The 15,776-nt window shown below is 37.5% G+C and overlaps 1 protein-coding gene across 7 annotated transcripts in view; it reads right to left on the bottom strand.

Annotated features, from left to right (window-relative positions):
* RABGAP1 (RAB GTPase activating protein 1) overlaps positions 1-15,776 on the bottom strand; it is a 169,299-nt gene that overhangs the window by 100,436 nt on the left and 53,087 nt on the right. For all 7 annotated transcript variants that reach the window (XM_059891253.1, XM_005213132.3, NM_001191409.2 and 4 more), the window contains 4 exons: positions 11,349-11,459; positions 10,908-10,974; positions 10,189-10,291; positions 9,498-9,667 (listed from right to left, as the gene is read on the bottom strand). In XM_059891253.1, coding sequence (XP_059747236.1) covers positions 9,498-9,667; positions 10,189-10,291; positions 10,908-10,974; positions 11,349-11,459 — 451 coding nt within the window. The remainder of the gene's footprint in view (positions 1-9,497; positions 9,668-10,188; positions 10,292-10,907; positions 10,975-11,348; positions 11,460-15,776) is intronic.

Here is a 15,776-nt window from a genome sequence, read left to right as displayed (position 1 = left end):
ATGCACACACACACACAGCAAGTACATGCACAGATAGAAGCTTGGGTTTCCAACATGGATGGTTATACTAATTACTTGTCTATGAACACTGGACACATCAATTAGTCTTTCAGACATTAGCTTCTTCATTTATAAAATAATAAATTTATAAAACATTTTAAGACCCCTACAGTGTCTTTCAGATCAGATCAGTTGCTCAATTGTGTCCGACTCTTTACGACCCCACGAATTGCAGCACGCCAGGCCTCCCTGTCCATCATCAACTCTTGGAGTTCACTGAGACTCACATCCATCGAGTCAGTGATGCCATCCAGCCATCTCATCCTCTGTCGTCCCCTTCTCCTCCTGCCCCTAATCCCTCCCAGCATGAGACTCTTTTCCAATGAGTCAACTCTTCGCATGAGGTGGTCAAAGTACTGGAGTTTCAGCTTTAGCATCATTCCTACCAAAGAAATCCCAGGGCCGATCTCCTTCAGAATGGACTGGTTGGATCTCCTTGCAGTCCAAGGGACTCTCAAGACTCTTCTCCAACACCACAGTTCAAAAGCATCAATTCTTCGGCGCTCAGACTTCTTCACAGTCCAAATCTCACATCCATACATGACCACAGGAAAAACCATAGCCTTGACTAGACGGACCTTTGTTGGCAAAGTAATGTCTCTGCTTTTGAATATGCTATCTAGGTTGGTCATAACTTTCCTTCCAAGGAGTAAGCGTCTTTTAATTTCATGGCTGCAGTCACCATCTGCAGTGATTTTGGAGCCCCCCAAAATAAAGTCTGACACTGTTTCCCCATCTATTTCCCATAAAGTGATGGGACCAGATGCCATGATCTTCGTTTTCTGAATGTTGAGCTTTAAGCCAACTTTTTCACTCTCCATTTTCACCTTCATCAAGAGGCTTTTTAGTTCCTCTTCACTTTCTGCCATAAGGGTGGTGGCATCTGCACATCTGAGGTTATTGATATTTCTCCTGGCAATCTTGATTCCAGCTTGTGTTTCTTCCAGTCCAGCATTTCTCATGATGTACTTTGCATATAAGTTAAATAAGCAGGGAGACAATATACAGCCTTGACGAACTCCTTTTCCTATTGGGAACCAGTCTGTTGTTCCATGTCCAGTTCTAACTGTTGCTTCCTGACCTGCATACAAATTTCTCAAGAGGCAGATCAGGTGGTCTGGTATTCCCATCTCTTTCAGAATTTTCCACAGTTTACTGTGATCCACACAGTCAAAGGCTTTGGCATAGTCAATAAAGTAGAAATAGATGCTTTTCTGGAACTCTCTTGCTCTTTCTATGATCCAGCGGATGTTGGCAATTTGATCTCTGGTTCCTCTGCCTTTTCTAAAACCAGCTTGAACATCAGGAAGTTCATGGTTCATATTCTTCATATTTTTCATATTGCTGAAGCCTGGCTTGGACAATTTTGAGCATTACTTTACTAGTGTGCGAGATGAGTGCAATTGTGCAGTAGTTTGAGCATTCTTTTGCATTGCCTTTCTTAGGGATTGGAATGAAAACTGACCTTTTCCAGTCCTGTGGCCACTGCTGAGTTTTCCAAATTTGCTGGCATATTGAGTGCAGCACTTTCACAGCATCATCTTTCAGGATTTGAAATAGCTCAACTGGAATTCCATCACCTCCACTAGCTTTGTTCGTAGTGATGCTTTCTAAGGCCCACTTGACTTCACATTCCAGGATGTCTGGCTCTAGGTCAGTGATCACACCATCGTGATTATCTGGGTCGTGAAGATCTTTTTTGTACAGTTCTTCCGTGTATTCTTGCCATCTCTTCTTAATATCTTCTGCTTCTGTTAGGTCCATACCATTTCTGTCCTTTATCAAGCCCATCTTTGCATGAAATGTTCCTTTGGAATCTCTGATTTTCTTGAAGAGATCTCTAGTCTTTCCCATTCTGTTGTTTTCCTCTATTTCTTTGCATTGATCGCTGAAGAAGGCTTTCTTATCTCTTCTTGCTGTTCTTTGGAAGTCTGCATTCAGACGTTTATATCTTTCAGTGTCTTTAGCAATGCAAATTCTGTAATTCTATAATTTTAAGAATTTAAGAATGATTAGTTGGTCTTTTATTCACCTTATGTTACTGTTGGAAAATCTAGTCTTTGGACCATTTCTTCCTCTTTCTTTCCTCACTAATTTTAAAAGTTTCTTCTCTAATATGATGCCATCTTAATATAGGAATTCCCACAGTTGGGAAGGGTTCCAGGCTAAAAAGGAGCTACTGAGTCACCAGATAATTTTAGGGAAAGGAAAAAGAATAAATTTTTAAACATGCATTTTTAATAACGTTTCTATAATTGTTTTTCCAAGCTGTTTAGTAGCTAAGATGTGTTAGACTCTTTTGCGACCCCATGGACTGTAGCTCTCCGGGCTCCTCTGTCCATGGAATTTTCCAGGCAAGAATACTGGAGTGGGTTGCCATTTCCTTCTCCATGTTTTCCCATACTTATGGCAAAAACCAGAAACTATATATTGAATATTTAAGAAATTTTGTCTGTAGCAGTGTTTCCTTTTCTGTCTAATGAAAACTGCAAAGAGGTTAAAATTTCAAATTATGTTTAATTTGACTTAAATCCCCAAAATTCTCTTATAGAAAGAAAGACAAAATAAGTACATTTCTATGGGAAGAACCTTGGCTAACAGTCTTAGAAGGCTTATGGTATAAAACTTGTTCAAATGACATCCCATAAAATCTATTTTACATCTTTGGATCTATAAAATATAAACACTATTCTCACTATGGAATATGGATCACTATGGAAATTGGTCCAGAATGTGGTCCACTGGAGAAGGGAATGGCAAACCACTTAGTATTCTTGCCTTGAGAACCCCATGAACAGTATGAAAAGGCAAAATGATAGGATACTGAAAGAGAAACTCCCCAGGTCAGTAGGTGCCCAATATGCTACTGGATCAGTGGAGAAATAACTCCAGAAAGACTGAAGGGATGGAGCCAAAGCAAAAAGAATACCCAGCTGTGGATGTGACTGGTGATAGAAGCAAGGTCCGATGCTGTAAAGAACAATATTGCATAGGAACCTGGAATGTCAGGTCCATGAATCAAGGCAGATTGGAAGTGGTCAAATAAGAGATGGCCAGAGTGAATGTTGACATTCTAGGAATCAGCGAACTAAAATGGACTGGAATTGCTGAATTTAACTCAGATGACCATTATATCTACTACTGCGGGCAGGAATCCCTCAGAAGAAATGGAGTAGCCATCATGGTCAACAAAAGAGTCCGAAATGCAGTACTTGGATGCGATCTCAAAAACGACAGAATGATCTCTGTTCGTTTCCAAGGCAAACCATTCAATATCACAGTAATCCAAGTTTGTGCCCCAACCAGTAATGCCAAAGAAGCTGAAGTTGAATGGTTCTATGAAGACCTACAGACCTTTTAGAACTAACACCCAAAAAAGATGTCCTTTTCATTATAGGGGACTGGAATGCAAAAGTAGGAAGTCAAGAAACACCTGGAGTACCAGGCAAATTTGGCCTTGGAATACGCAATGAAGCAGGGCAAAGACTAATAGAGTTTTGCCAAGAAAATGCACTGGTCATAACAAACACCCTCTTCCCACAACACAAGAGAATACTCTATACATGGACATCACCAGATGGTCAACACCAAAATCAGATTGATTATATTCTTTGCAGCCAAAGATGGAGAAGCTCTATACAGTCAACAAAAACAAGACCAGGAGCTGACTGTGGCTCAGACCATGAACTCCTTATTGCCAAATTCTGACTGAAATTGAAGAAAGTACGGAAAACCACTAGACCATTCAGGTATGACCTAAATCAAATCCCTTATGATTATATAGTGGAAGTGAGAAATAGATTTAAGGGTCTAGATCTGATAGATACAGTGCCTGATGAACTATGGAATGAGGTTCGTGACATTGTACAGGAGACAGGGATCAAGACCGTCCCCATGGAAAAGAAATGCAAAAAAAGCAAAATGGCTGGCTGAGGAGGCCTTACAAATAGCTGTGAAAAGGAGAGAAGTGAAAACCAAAGGAGAAAAGGAAAGATATAAACATCTGAATGCAGAGTTCTAAAGAATAGCAAGAAGAGATAAGAAAGCCTTCTTCAGCGATCTATGCAAAGAAATAGAGGAAAACAACAGAATGGGAAAGACTAGGGATCTCTTCAAGAAAATCAGAGATTCCAAAGGAATATTTCATGCAAAGATGGGCTTGATAAAGGACAGAAATGGTATGGACCTAACAGAAGCAGAAGATATTAAGAAGAGATGGCAAGAATACACAGAAGAACTGTACAAAAAAGATCTTCATGACCCAGATAATCACGATGGTGTGATCACTGACCTAGAGCCAGACATCCTGGAATGTGAAGTCAAGTGGGCCTTAGAAAGCATCACTACGAACAAAGCTAGTGGAGGTGATGGAATTCCAGTTGAGCTATTTCAAATCCTGAAAGATGATGCTGTGAAAGTGCTGCACTCAATATGCCAGCAAATTTGGAAAACTCAGCAGTGGCCACAGGACTGGAAAAGGTCAGTTTTCATTCCAATCCCAAAGAAAGGCAATGCAAAAGAATGCTCAAACTGCCGCACAATTGTACTCATCTCGCACGCTAGTAGAGTAATGCTCAAAATTCTCCAAGCCAGGCTTCAGCAATATGTGAACCGTGAACTTCCTGATGTTCAAGCTGGTTTTAGAAAAGGCAGAGGAACCAGAGATCAAATTGCCAACATCCGCTGGATCATGGAAAGAGCAAGAGAGTTCCAGAAAAGCATCTATTTCTGCTTTATTGACTATGCCAAAGCCTTTGACTGTGTGGATCACAATAAACTGTGGAAAATTCTGAAAGAGATGGGAATACCAGACCACCTGATCTGCCTCTTGAGAAATTTGTATGCAGGTCAGGAAGCAACAGTTAGAACTGGACATGGAACAACAGACTGGTTCCCAATAGGAAAAGGAGTTCATCAAGGCTGTATATTGTCTCCCTGCTTATTTGACTTATATGCAGAGTACATAATGAGAAATGCTGGACTGGAAGAAATAAAGATTGCCGGGAAAAATATCAATAACCTCAGACATGCAGATGACACCACCCTTATAGCAGAAAGTGAAGAGGAACTAAAAAGCCTCTTGATGAAGGTGAAAGTGGAGAGTGAAAAAGTTGGCTTAAAGCTCAACACTCAGAAAACGAGGATCATGGTATCCAGTCCCATCACTTCATGGGTAATAGATGGGGAAACAGTGGAAACAGTGTCAGACTTTATTTTGGGGGGCTCCCAAATCACTGCAGATGGTGACTGCAGCCATGAAATTAAAAGACGCTTACTCCTTGGAAGGAAAGTTATGACCAACCTAGATAGCATATTCAAAAGCAGAGACATTACTTTGCGAACAAAGGTTCGCCTAGTCAAGGCTATGGTTTTTCCTGTGGTCATGTATGGATGTGAGAGTTGGACTGTGAAGAAGGCTGAGCACCAAAGAATTGATGCTTTTGAACTGTGGTGTGGGAGAAGACTCTTGAGAGTCCCTTGGACTGCAAGGAGATTCAACCAGTCCATTCTGAAGGAGATCAGCCCTGGGATTTCTTTGGAAGGAATGAGGCTGAAGCTGAAACTCCAGTACTTTGGCCACCTCATGCGAAGAGTTGACTCACTGGAAAGACTCTGATGCTGGGAGGGATCGGGGGCAAGAGGAGAAGGGGACGACAGAGGATGAGATGGCTGGATGGCATCATTGACTCGATGGACGTGAGTCTCAGTGAACTCCAGGAGTTGGTGATAGACAGGGAGGCCTGGCATGCTGTGATTCATGGGGTCGCAAAGAGTCGGACACGACTGAGCGACTGATCTGATCTGATGGAAATTACGAAACAGAAAATGTAGCTAGTCCAATGATTGCCGCAAGAGGGCCTCAGTTAGTGGCAGCTGCCATGAATTTTTGAAGCAAAGAATGTAAAAGTGGAAATTAACAAACTTAGATTATGTTAGAATGAATGATAATTAAGAGTGTCCTAAGTGCGCTAAGACAGGAAAAAAACTGTTCAAATTCTTCATACTCTCTCTCTTCTGCCTTCAACTGACTACCCCTCACACCTACCCTCAAGACATCCAAATAAGGAGAAAAATGAGAGATTATTTTTAGGAATTCCCTGCTGTCCTCCCATCTTCCACATATAAACTTCAACTTTTCGCAAAGAAAATATTGACAACTCAGCCTATGTTTAGCTTGTAACTTTAGCAATGAGTCTAGAATAGTCTATCAGCCTAAGTCTTAGGCATACATTATGTTTTTGGCTAGCATTTGTTAGCCTCATTAGATACATTATTCTAGATCAAACCACAGAAAAAATATTCCTGTAAACTTATGCAATCTTTGAATCAAAAGTTGTATAATATACGTCCTCAAGGTAAAGCAAGATCAGGGTAATCTTATTTATATTCACTAAGATAAAAGAAACAGAATCCTGTTTAAGAATTTTTTATATACAAATTTATACTAAAAAATATACAATTAATTTGCTGGCAAATGCTTACTCTAGAAACTACTAAGAATCATTTCTACCCACTCTTTAAACTTGTAAAATAATGCTTGCAAATTGGTTTTCTTTCTGAAGCATTCTTTCCCTGAAACTAACCACTAAATAATCAAAAATGCTGTTCTGATTGCATGACTTAAGTGTTTTTTTCTGTCCCAGTGATATCCCTCCCAATAGCTAAAATGCATGAAGAACATGTATATGCCAGGAACTCTTCCAAGTACGTTATATAGTTTCTCATCTACTGTCACAGTAATGCTCTCAGGAAGATTCTATCACTGCCATTTCAAAGCTGAGTAAACTGAGGCTCAGAGAGTTGAAGGAGCTTGCTCAAAGTCCTAAAGCTAGTCAATGGTAAGATCCATGTACTGTGACTCAAAAGCCAAGTTCTAGATGATAATCCTATAATCCTTTGCTCCTGTCACAGTGAAGATCTGGGACCCAGGTTTACTTTGTGTCTTAAGATAACGCTGAAAAGAAATTCCTGTTCTGCTTGTTACCTTTTTCTAACTATAACCAAAAGGCCTAACTTGGACACACTGGAACTAAAATACTTACTGCTACAGAAAAGTATATTTGGGTAAATCCACATATAATATTATAATCTTGTATAATGGAATTTCAATGTTACATGAAATAAAATTCATAAATTTTTTGGAGAACTATGTTCAAGATGTTTGGGGTATCAGTGAAGAGATTAGAAATATTGCCTTAGGAGGTTTCTAACACTAAAAACACTTAATAAACCAAAAACAAAGTATACTTTGCAGTATATTAGAAGCTAACACCCTTGTATGTAAAAAAATTAAAAAACACTTTTTTATCAACAGAGAGGGAATTGGCAGTACCAGTCGATAACTGGGCAAACTGCAGTGTTAAATGGGGGTGGTGAGGAGTTGCTAAGAAATCTAACCGAAGACCTGAGGACTTGAAGGAGGTGAATAATAGCCAGTGGAATCCAGGGAGGAGCATCTGAAGTAAAAGGAACAGTTAATAGCAAAGGCCCTAAGAGCATGGTTAGAGCAGAGGAAGCAAGAAGTAAGAGGAGTAAGTTTACAATAGGCAGCAGATCAGATAGGGTCATATAACCCACTACATGGACTCAGGATTTTATGGAGTAAAACAGGATTAGAGAATTTGAGCAGAAGAATGATGCAATTTGACACTAGGCTGCTATATTAAGAATATACTATATCAAAAGGTCACAAAAATAGAAATAGAGATGTGTGAAAAAGACATTCCAATAATCCAAGTAAAAACAATGATTCGGATGAAGTTAACGTAATCTAGGTGGTAAGAAATGGTCAGCTTTTAGGTATGCTTTAAAAATAGACAGAATTTCTTGACAGACAGGATTTGGGTGTGTGAAAAAATAAGAGAGTAAAATTCTTGGTCAAAGTAACTACTAGGACAAGATGCCCATAAACTGAGATGGTAAAGACAGGTAAGCAGAGTATGTTACGGGTGAGGGATGAAATAATGACATCTTTTTTGGATATGGTAAATTTGAGATATTCTGAAGGCTAAGTCAAAGAGTGGTATTTAAGGAGGAGGAAGTAATTATCTGTATTAAATGCTCCTGACACATTAAGTAAGATGAAAACTCAGACTGACCACTGGATTCAGCAATTCAGGTCACCATGAACTTGATTACTTTCGAGGAGTTCTGACAAACGAAAAGCAAAGAAAGGAGCAGTAAGTTGTGGAGCAACTGGGGTCCCAAAAAAAAGGCTAAAAGAAGGGAACAGAAATTTTATCTGCTGCTCACCACAGGAATGACAGAGTATAGAGTTTGACCGAATTAACTTTTTTTTTTTTTTAAAGTTCAATACTCAGAAGACCATAACATAGTCTCTATAGTTTAAGCATTTAAAGTGTCTAATATATAATCCCAAAATACTAGACAAAGAAACATGAAAATATGTCTCTCCAGACTCAGATTTAGCAGCCCAAGATTTTTAAAGTAATTAAAGTTATGCTCAAGAATATATAAGAAGATCTGCTTAAAATAAAGATCAAGGAGGTAATCACATAAAAAACCAGAAACCATTAAACCATAGGGACATTCCCGGAAAAAAAAACAAGATCCGAAATTAAAAAAAAACTCATTGAATAAGGTTACCAACAAATTGGAAATGATAAAACAAAGTGTCAAGTGAACTTTAAGTTAGGTCAACAGAAAGTATCCTATCTAACAACAACAACAAACAAAAATATTTGGAAAAATAAAAGAATCTCAGAGGTCTGTGGGATAACAAAAGGTAGAAAATACGTATGATTGGAATCCCTTAAGGAGAGAGAAGAGAGATGTGCCAGAGAAAAAATTTGGAAGAAATAATGGGTCAGATTCTCCAAAAAAAATGGTAAAAGAAAAGAAAATAAATAAATAAATTTAAAAATTCACGAAGCCCAGCAAACCTGAAGACAAACAGAAAGAAAAACCACACTTAGGCACATCATAGTTAAAGGTCTAAAAACCCAAGATACAAAATAATATCAAAAGCAGCCAGAGAAAATGACCCATTACAAGTATAAATGCATGCTGACTTCTCTTCAAAAACAGTGAGAATCACAAGACTGTGAGATGACATCTATAAGTGCTGAAAGTAAAAAATTGAACCCTATATCCAGAGAAAATATCCTACTGGAATAAAACTGAAATAAAGACTTTTAGATAAAGAAATCTGACAGTTCACTAAAGAAATTCCTTTAGAAGAAGCTGCTCAGGTTTAAGGCAAATGAGACCAGAAAGAAACCTGGCTCTTCAGGAAGAAATGAAAAGCAGAAAATAAAAAACAGGTGGGTAAAAATGAAAGACAACTTTCCTCTTTAATATATTTAAAATACACATGATCATTTAAAGATCTAACTAATAGCTTGTGTTAATGATAAATCAGCCTCAGAAGTGACTTCTCTCATTTCCCCCTCTATATTGATAGGAAGGTATAGTACCTGTTTTAGTTTCAAAAAGAAATTTTCAGTAGTACTACGTTTGCTGAAGGGCCAGAATAATCTTTCATTAGGTGAGCAAACTCGGACTTTTGTCTCTAGAAGAAAGCGAACAGGCTCTTGTACTTCTGTTATTACCAAATCAACAGCTGTGGTCATAAACAGCACTTTATCTAGGGAGAGAGAAGGGAGAAGCAAATTTAAGTGGAAATATATTTGCTCACATAATTAAATTACAAGTTTTAAATGACATTCAGAAAGAGTATGAACAGCTTGAAAAAAGTTTATGCATAGCATATCTGAAAAACTGCACAGGAAATTAGTCACAGTGGTACCCTTTAGGGTGGGACACTAGAACTGTGGCAGACTTTTACTTTTCCTTATATATCCTTTGAATTTGAAATGATATATAAATATATTATCGCTTCACAAAAAAGTCATACTTAGAAGCCTGTAAATAAATAAGCATGTAAATAGAAAAGGAAGCAGGAAAAGAAAAATTGAAGAAAGGAGAGGGAGGAAAAAATACTTTGTTTACAGGTTAAAGTTAATAATAAATTCAAAGAACTATTCAAATTCCTTAGTTTCATCAGAATTAGATAAACACTAAATATTTCTCAAATAAGTAGAACTAAGATTTGGGTATCCTCTTGGGACTAAAATTTCTGTTCATGATGTCACCAATCTGCACCACCTTTAGGAGTTTCTTCATTTACAACTTGAAAATGTGGGGATTTTGGATTCCAGCTCCCAGTAATAACATAGGACTTTCCATCTGAACTTTTGCCCATAGATTCCTAAAGAAAAGAATAACAACAACATTAATGCCAAAAAAATAACAGCTAATCCTCATTCTGTTGCCTTAAAAAAAAGTTGTAAAAATATAAGACTATAAAATACGATCATATATATATATATATACACACAAAAAGTCAAGAGTATATATGGATTACAGCTAAAAATGTGCCAATTATTTATGCAACTGCTCCTGAAGTTATATATAAAGTGAATGCTTACAAATCATATCAAACTGTACAGACATCAGGAAAATTTACTACTTACACCTATGTTGAATTCTTCTGTCAAGTGAACAATTACTACATAAATTTTAGTTATTAAAATAAAGATTTTCATTTAATAGCAATCATATATATACTGCATACTTTTCTAAAGCTCATAACAGTCTGCAAACAACTCTCTGACAAAATGTCTTTGACTCCAACATCAACCCTACACTATTGCAGTCAAGAAACTGAGACTAAGTAGGTATAAGGTCAGACTGGTAAAAAGCAAGGAGGAAATACCCTTATCTTTGCTTATTGCTTCATAAATGTGTTTTAACATTAGATTTGGTGTAACAATCTTTATAGAGGAGATAGCATACAAACTTAAAAAAAAAAAAGCTATCCTTACCAAATCTAACAAGTGCATGTCACTATTTCGTACATCTTTCCCTGGGCTAAGGAGAAGACCAAAACATCTGCAAAAAAAGAACCAATATAAAATTTGGGAAAAAGACTACAGCAAAGATGTTTAAGTTAGATCACTGAAAAAAATTCTGACAGAAAAAAGGACATATTGAAATTATCAGTAAATTAGCATTATCAAAATCTATTTCTTTAATTGAGATCAAGAAATTTTATGTTTGCCTTTTATTTTCACATACTTGAAGTCAACATACGAGCTGAAGATACAGAGATACTTCAAAAAAAATGAAATATACACTTTAATAACCAAAAGAATTCCCCAGGGAGCAAAACAGTTTGCAAATTTTTGAATACAGTATATGACTGTTTCAGTAGATTGACAAGAAATAAAATTTATACTGAAGCCAACCTTACTAAAAACGTTTACCTTTCAATGGCAAGTTCTTTATTAGTTGTTTGTTGCACATAGATGACAATCTTCTTATCAATTCCTTGTCGGAGTTTAAAGCATTGTCTGTCTTTATCTTTAGGAACTGCGCTGTGGGACAACATGTTTCATCAATTTTGGAAAGCATTTCCTTGTAATATACACCAGAATAACTTTTGTTATGATTTGAAAATCAGGCACTAAAAAGAATTTTCTATGCCTGATGGTCAAATAACAGATATTATCATCTGCCCCTTGATGTGAAAAGATCATTACTGTATGTAAACCACTAAACCATTTTATAAACCACTCATAAAAGCTACAAAACCACTCGTGTCTCCTGAAATGTAACTTTAGTTTTTTTTCTTTTTTGTTGCTGTGAAAATTGAGTTCAGCTAAGTCACTCAGTCGTGTCCGACTCTTTGCGACCCCATGAATCGCAGCACGCCAGGCCTTTCTGTCCATCACCAACTCCCGGAGTTCACTCAAACTCATGTCCATTGACTCGGTGATGTCATCCAGCCATCTCCTCCCTGTCGTTTCCTACTCCTCCTGCCCTGAATCCCTCCCAGCATCAGAGTGTTTTCCAATGAGACAAATCTTCGTATGAGGTAGCCGAAGTATTGGATTTTCAGCTTTAGCATCAGTCCTTCCAAAGAACACCCAGAACTGATCTCCTTTAGAATGGACTGGATGGATCTCCTTGCAGTCCAAGGGACTCTCAAGAGTCTTCTCCAATACCACAGTTCAAAAGCATCAATTCTGCTGCTCTCAGCTTTCTTCACAGTCCAACTCTCACATCCATACATGATCACTGGAAAAACCATAGCCTTGACTAGACGGACCTTTGTTGGCAAAGTAATGTCTCTGCTTTTGAATATGCTATCTAGGTTGGTCATAACTTTCCTTCCAAGGAGTAAGCGTCTTTTAATTTCATGGCTGCAGTCACCATCTGTAGTGATTTTGGAGCCCAAAAAATCAAGTCTAACACTGTTTCCCCATCAATTTCCCATGAAGTGATGGGACCAGATGCCATGATCTTAGTTTTCTAATATTGAGCTTTAAGCCAACTTTTTCACTCTCCTCTCTCACTTTCATCAAGAGGCTTTTTAGTTCCTCTTCACTTTCTGCCATAAGGGTGGTGGCATCTGCATATCTGAGATTATTGATATATCTCCCGGCAATCTTGATTCCAGTTTGTGTTTCTTCCAGTCCAGCATTTCTCATGATGTACTCTGCATATAAGTTAAATAAACAGGGTGACAATATACAGCCTTGATGTACTCCTTTTCCTATTTGGAACCAGTCTGTTGTTTCATGTCCAGTTCTAACTGTTGCTTCCTGACCTGCATACAAATTTCTCAAGAGGCAGATCAGGTGGTCTGGTATTCCCATCTCTTTCAGAATTTTCCAGTATATTGTGATCCACAGAGTCAAAGGCTTTGGCATAGTCAATAAAGCAGAAACAGTTGTTTTTCTGGAACTCTCTTGCCTTTTCCATGATCCAGTGGATGTTGGAAATTTGATCTCTGGTTCCTCTGCCTTTTCTAAAACCAGCTTGAACATCTGGAAGTTCACGGTTCACGTATTGCTGAAGCCTGGCTTGGAGAATTTTGAGCATTACTTTACTAGCGTGTGAGATGAATGCAATTGTGCGGTAGTTTGAGCATTCTTTGGCATTGCCTTTCTTTGGGATTGGAATGAAAACTGACCTTTTCCAGTCCTGTGGCCACTGCTCAGTTTTCCAAATTTGCTGGCTATAGTGCAGCACTTTCACAGCATCATCGTTCAGGATTTGAAATAGCTCAACTGGAATTCCATGATCTCCACTAGCTTTGTTCATAGTGATGCTTTCTAAGGCCCACTTGACTTCACATTCCAGGATGTCTGGCTCTAGGTGAGTGATCATACCATCATGATTATATGGGTCGTGACTATCTATGCTATGGTAAAATCATAATTTATCTTGTGCTATGGCTAACTATATACACATATATTTTTTAAATAGGTCATATGGGTATACCACTTTTTCAAATAAGTCATATAGGTATACCACTGTATTTGGCGTTAGGTATAACTGGCATACAACATAGTAGTTTCAGGTTTACAACATAATGATTTTATATTTGCATTTATTGTGAAATGCATAGTATTTTAACCATTGTATTACAGTCAACATTTAATTTCCACTTTTTAATTTTGCTAATATTGTGTTAAGAGGAACATTCATGCTGGTAACTCTCTTGGCATCTCAATTACTACAGAATCACTGGAAGAAAGGAACTGTGTTTGAAAAATTCAAATTTGACAAAGGCATCCTTGTCAATAATTTCATCACTGTATTAGGTTCTACAACACTCTTTTCTATTATAAATTCAGGAAAACATGCAACAAAAAGATAACAGAGCCCTAACAAATGTGTAAAGAAATCTGACCATCCAGGGGTTTTCTGTACAGCATTTCCTTGATACACAGTTGAAAAGGGATATTTGTGATTGTTAACCTTTCTACCTTGAAAATGCCTAATCTCAGAAGGAGAAATTACCCTAGTGCTTCACTTCTGAGAGATCTTAGAAACCTTTCCTGTTTATAACTTGGAATTTATAAACAATCTTCAATCTTTATTTTTAATAAAGGAAAAAAGTTTAAACTATTCTGTTTCTTAAAATGGAAAAAAATTATTATAAGGTTTATAGATTATGATTTCTACTTCCCAGTATAGGAATGCATATTGCAGAAAACACCATAATAATGTTGGTGTGAAAATAGAAATATAAATAAGAAAGCATAAAGTACAATGACTTATACTTTATTGTACAAATCAAGGTTGAAGCTGCATTGTATACTAAACTTGCCACCAGATGGCATGAGAATTCCAAAGTCTTTGAAGGGAGAGCAATGTTATCAGTTTCCCAAATGAAACAATCATTGTGCCTTTTAATTTAAAAGCAAAATATCAGAACCATTTATATTTTCATTTAATCTATTTTATGAGTAGTCATGAAGGAAAGAAAGTTCTACATGCAACTACTGATTGTGATACCAAGAAGCAACCGTTTTGTGATATGAGCTGTGGAGAAAAAAAAAAGTCAGTCATCAAAAAAAAAAAAAAAACAGTCAGTCATCTTGCAACCATAATAAACTTAGAAAGGATTTTTAGACTCTAGCCACTTCGTCTTAGAAATAAGGAAACTAATGTCACGAAAGAGGAGAGTGAAAAAGTTGGCTTAAAGCTCAACATTAGAAAACGAAGATCATGGCATCTGGTCCCATCACTTCATGGGAAATAGATGGGGAAACAGTGGCTGACTTGATTTTTTGGGGCTCCAAAATCACTGCAGATGGTGATTGCAGCCATGAAATTAAAAGATGCTTACTGCTTGGAAGGAAAGTTATGACCAAAAAGCAGAAATATTACTTTGCTAACAAAGGTTCGTCTAGTCAAGGCTATGGTTTTTCCAGTGGTCATGTATGGATGTGAGAGTTGGACTGTGAAGAAAGCTGAACGCCAAAGAATTGACGCTTTTGAACTGTGGTGCTGGAGAAGACTCTTGTGAGTCCCATGGATTGCAAGATCCAACCAGTCCATCCTAAAGGAGATCAGTCCTGGGTGTTCACTGGAAGTCACTGGAAGGACTGATGTTGCGGCTGAAACTCCAATACTTTGGCCACCTCACGCGAAGGGTTGACTCATTGGAAAAGACCCTGATGCTGGGAGGGATTGGGGGCAGGAGGAGAAGGGGACGACAGAGGATGAGATGGCTGGATGGCATCACCGACTCAATGGACATGAGTTTGGGTGAACTCCGGGAGTTGGTGATGGATAGGGAGGCCTGGTGTGCTGCGATTCATGGAGTGGCAAGAAGTCAGACACGACTGAGCGACTGAACTCAGTGAACTGAATGTCACGAAATGTAAAGAAACTTGGAAAAGGTCACAGTGTAATGGTAGCAATAAGTAAACTAATCCTAAATTTTAATTTCTATTCCAGGGTTATTTTTACTACTTAAAAACCAGAACAAGTTATTTTTGACCCTATATGCAAGGTCACACTTCAGATACACACCATATTTCTCCCTTCCCAATGTGCTCCATTAAATTTTAATGATAAATCTTGATTTCAATAGCTTTAAGATATTTAGATTATTAAAACAAATACACCAACCAACCAAAAAACAAAACAGAAAAAAACTCTAGCAAAACAAATCCAGCTATAGACCCAGGTGATGTAGCTCTATGTTTAATAACAGCTGTCAGCCAGCTACTTTTAGTCTTACTAAAAGAACATGGTAACATATTTCCCTACATGAAATAATTTTTTTAATTAAAATTCTTTAAATCTTGCCTTGGCAATTTGCCTATTTATTTTCCTTTATCACTTACATTAAAAAAAAAAAAACTCTACCTATAAAAGCAATCATTATATAA

The sequence above is a fragment of the Bos taurus genome, chromosome 11, assembly GCF_002263795.3.
Source record: "Bos taurus isolate L1 Dominette 01449 registration number 42190680 breed Hereford chromosome 11, ARS-UCD2.0, whole genome shotgun sequence".
NCBI classification, from domain to species: domain Eukaryota; kingdom Metazoa; phylum Chordata; class Mammalia; order Artiodactyla; family Bovidae; genus Bos; species Bos taurus.
Note: the sequence above shows the minus strand (reverse complement) of the source record. Positions and strands in the feature narration are given on the sequence as shown.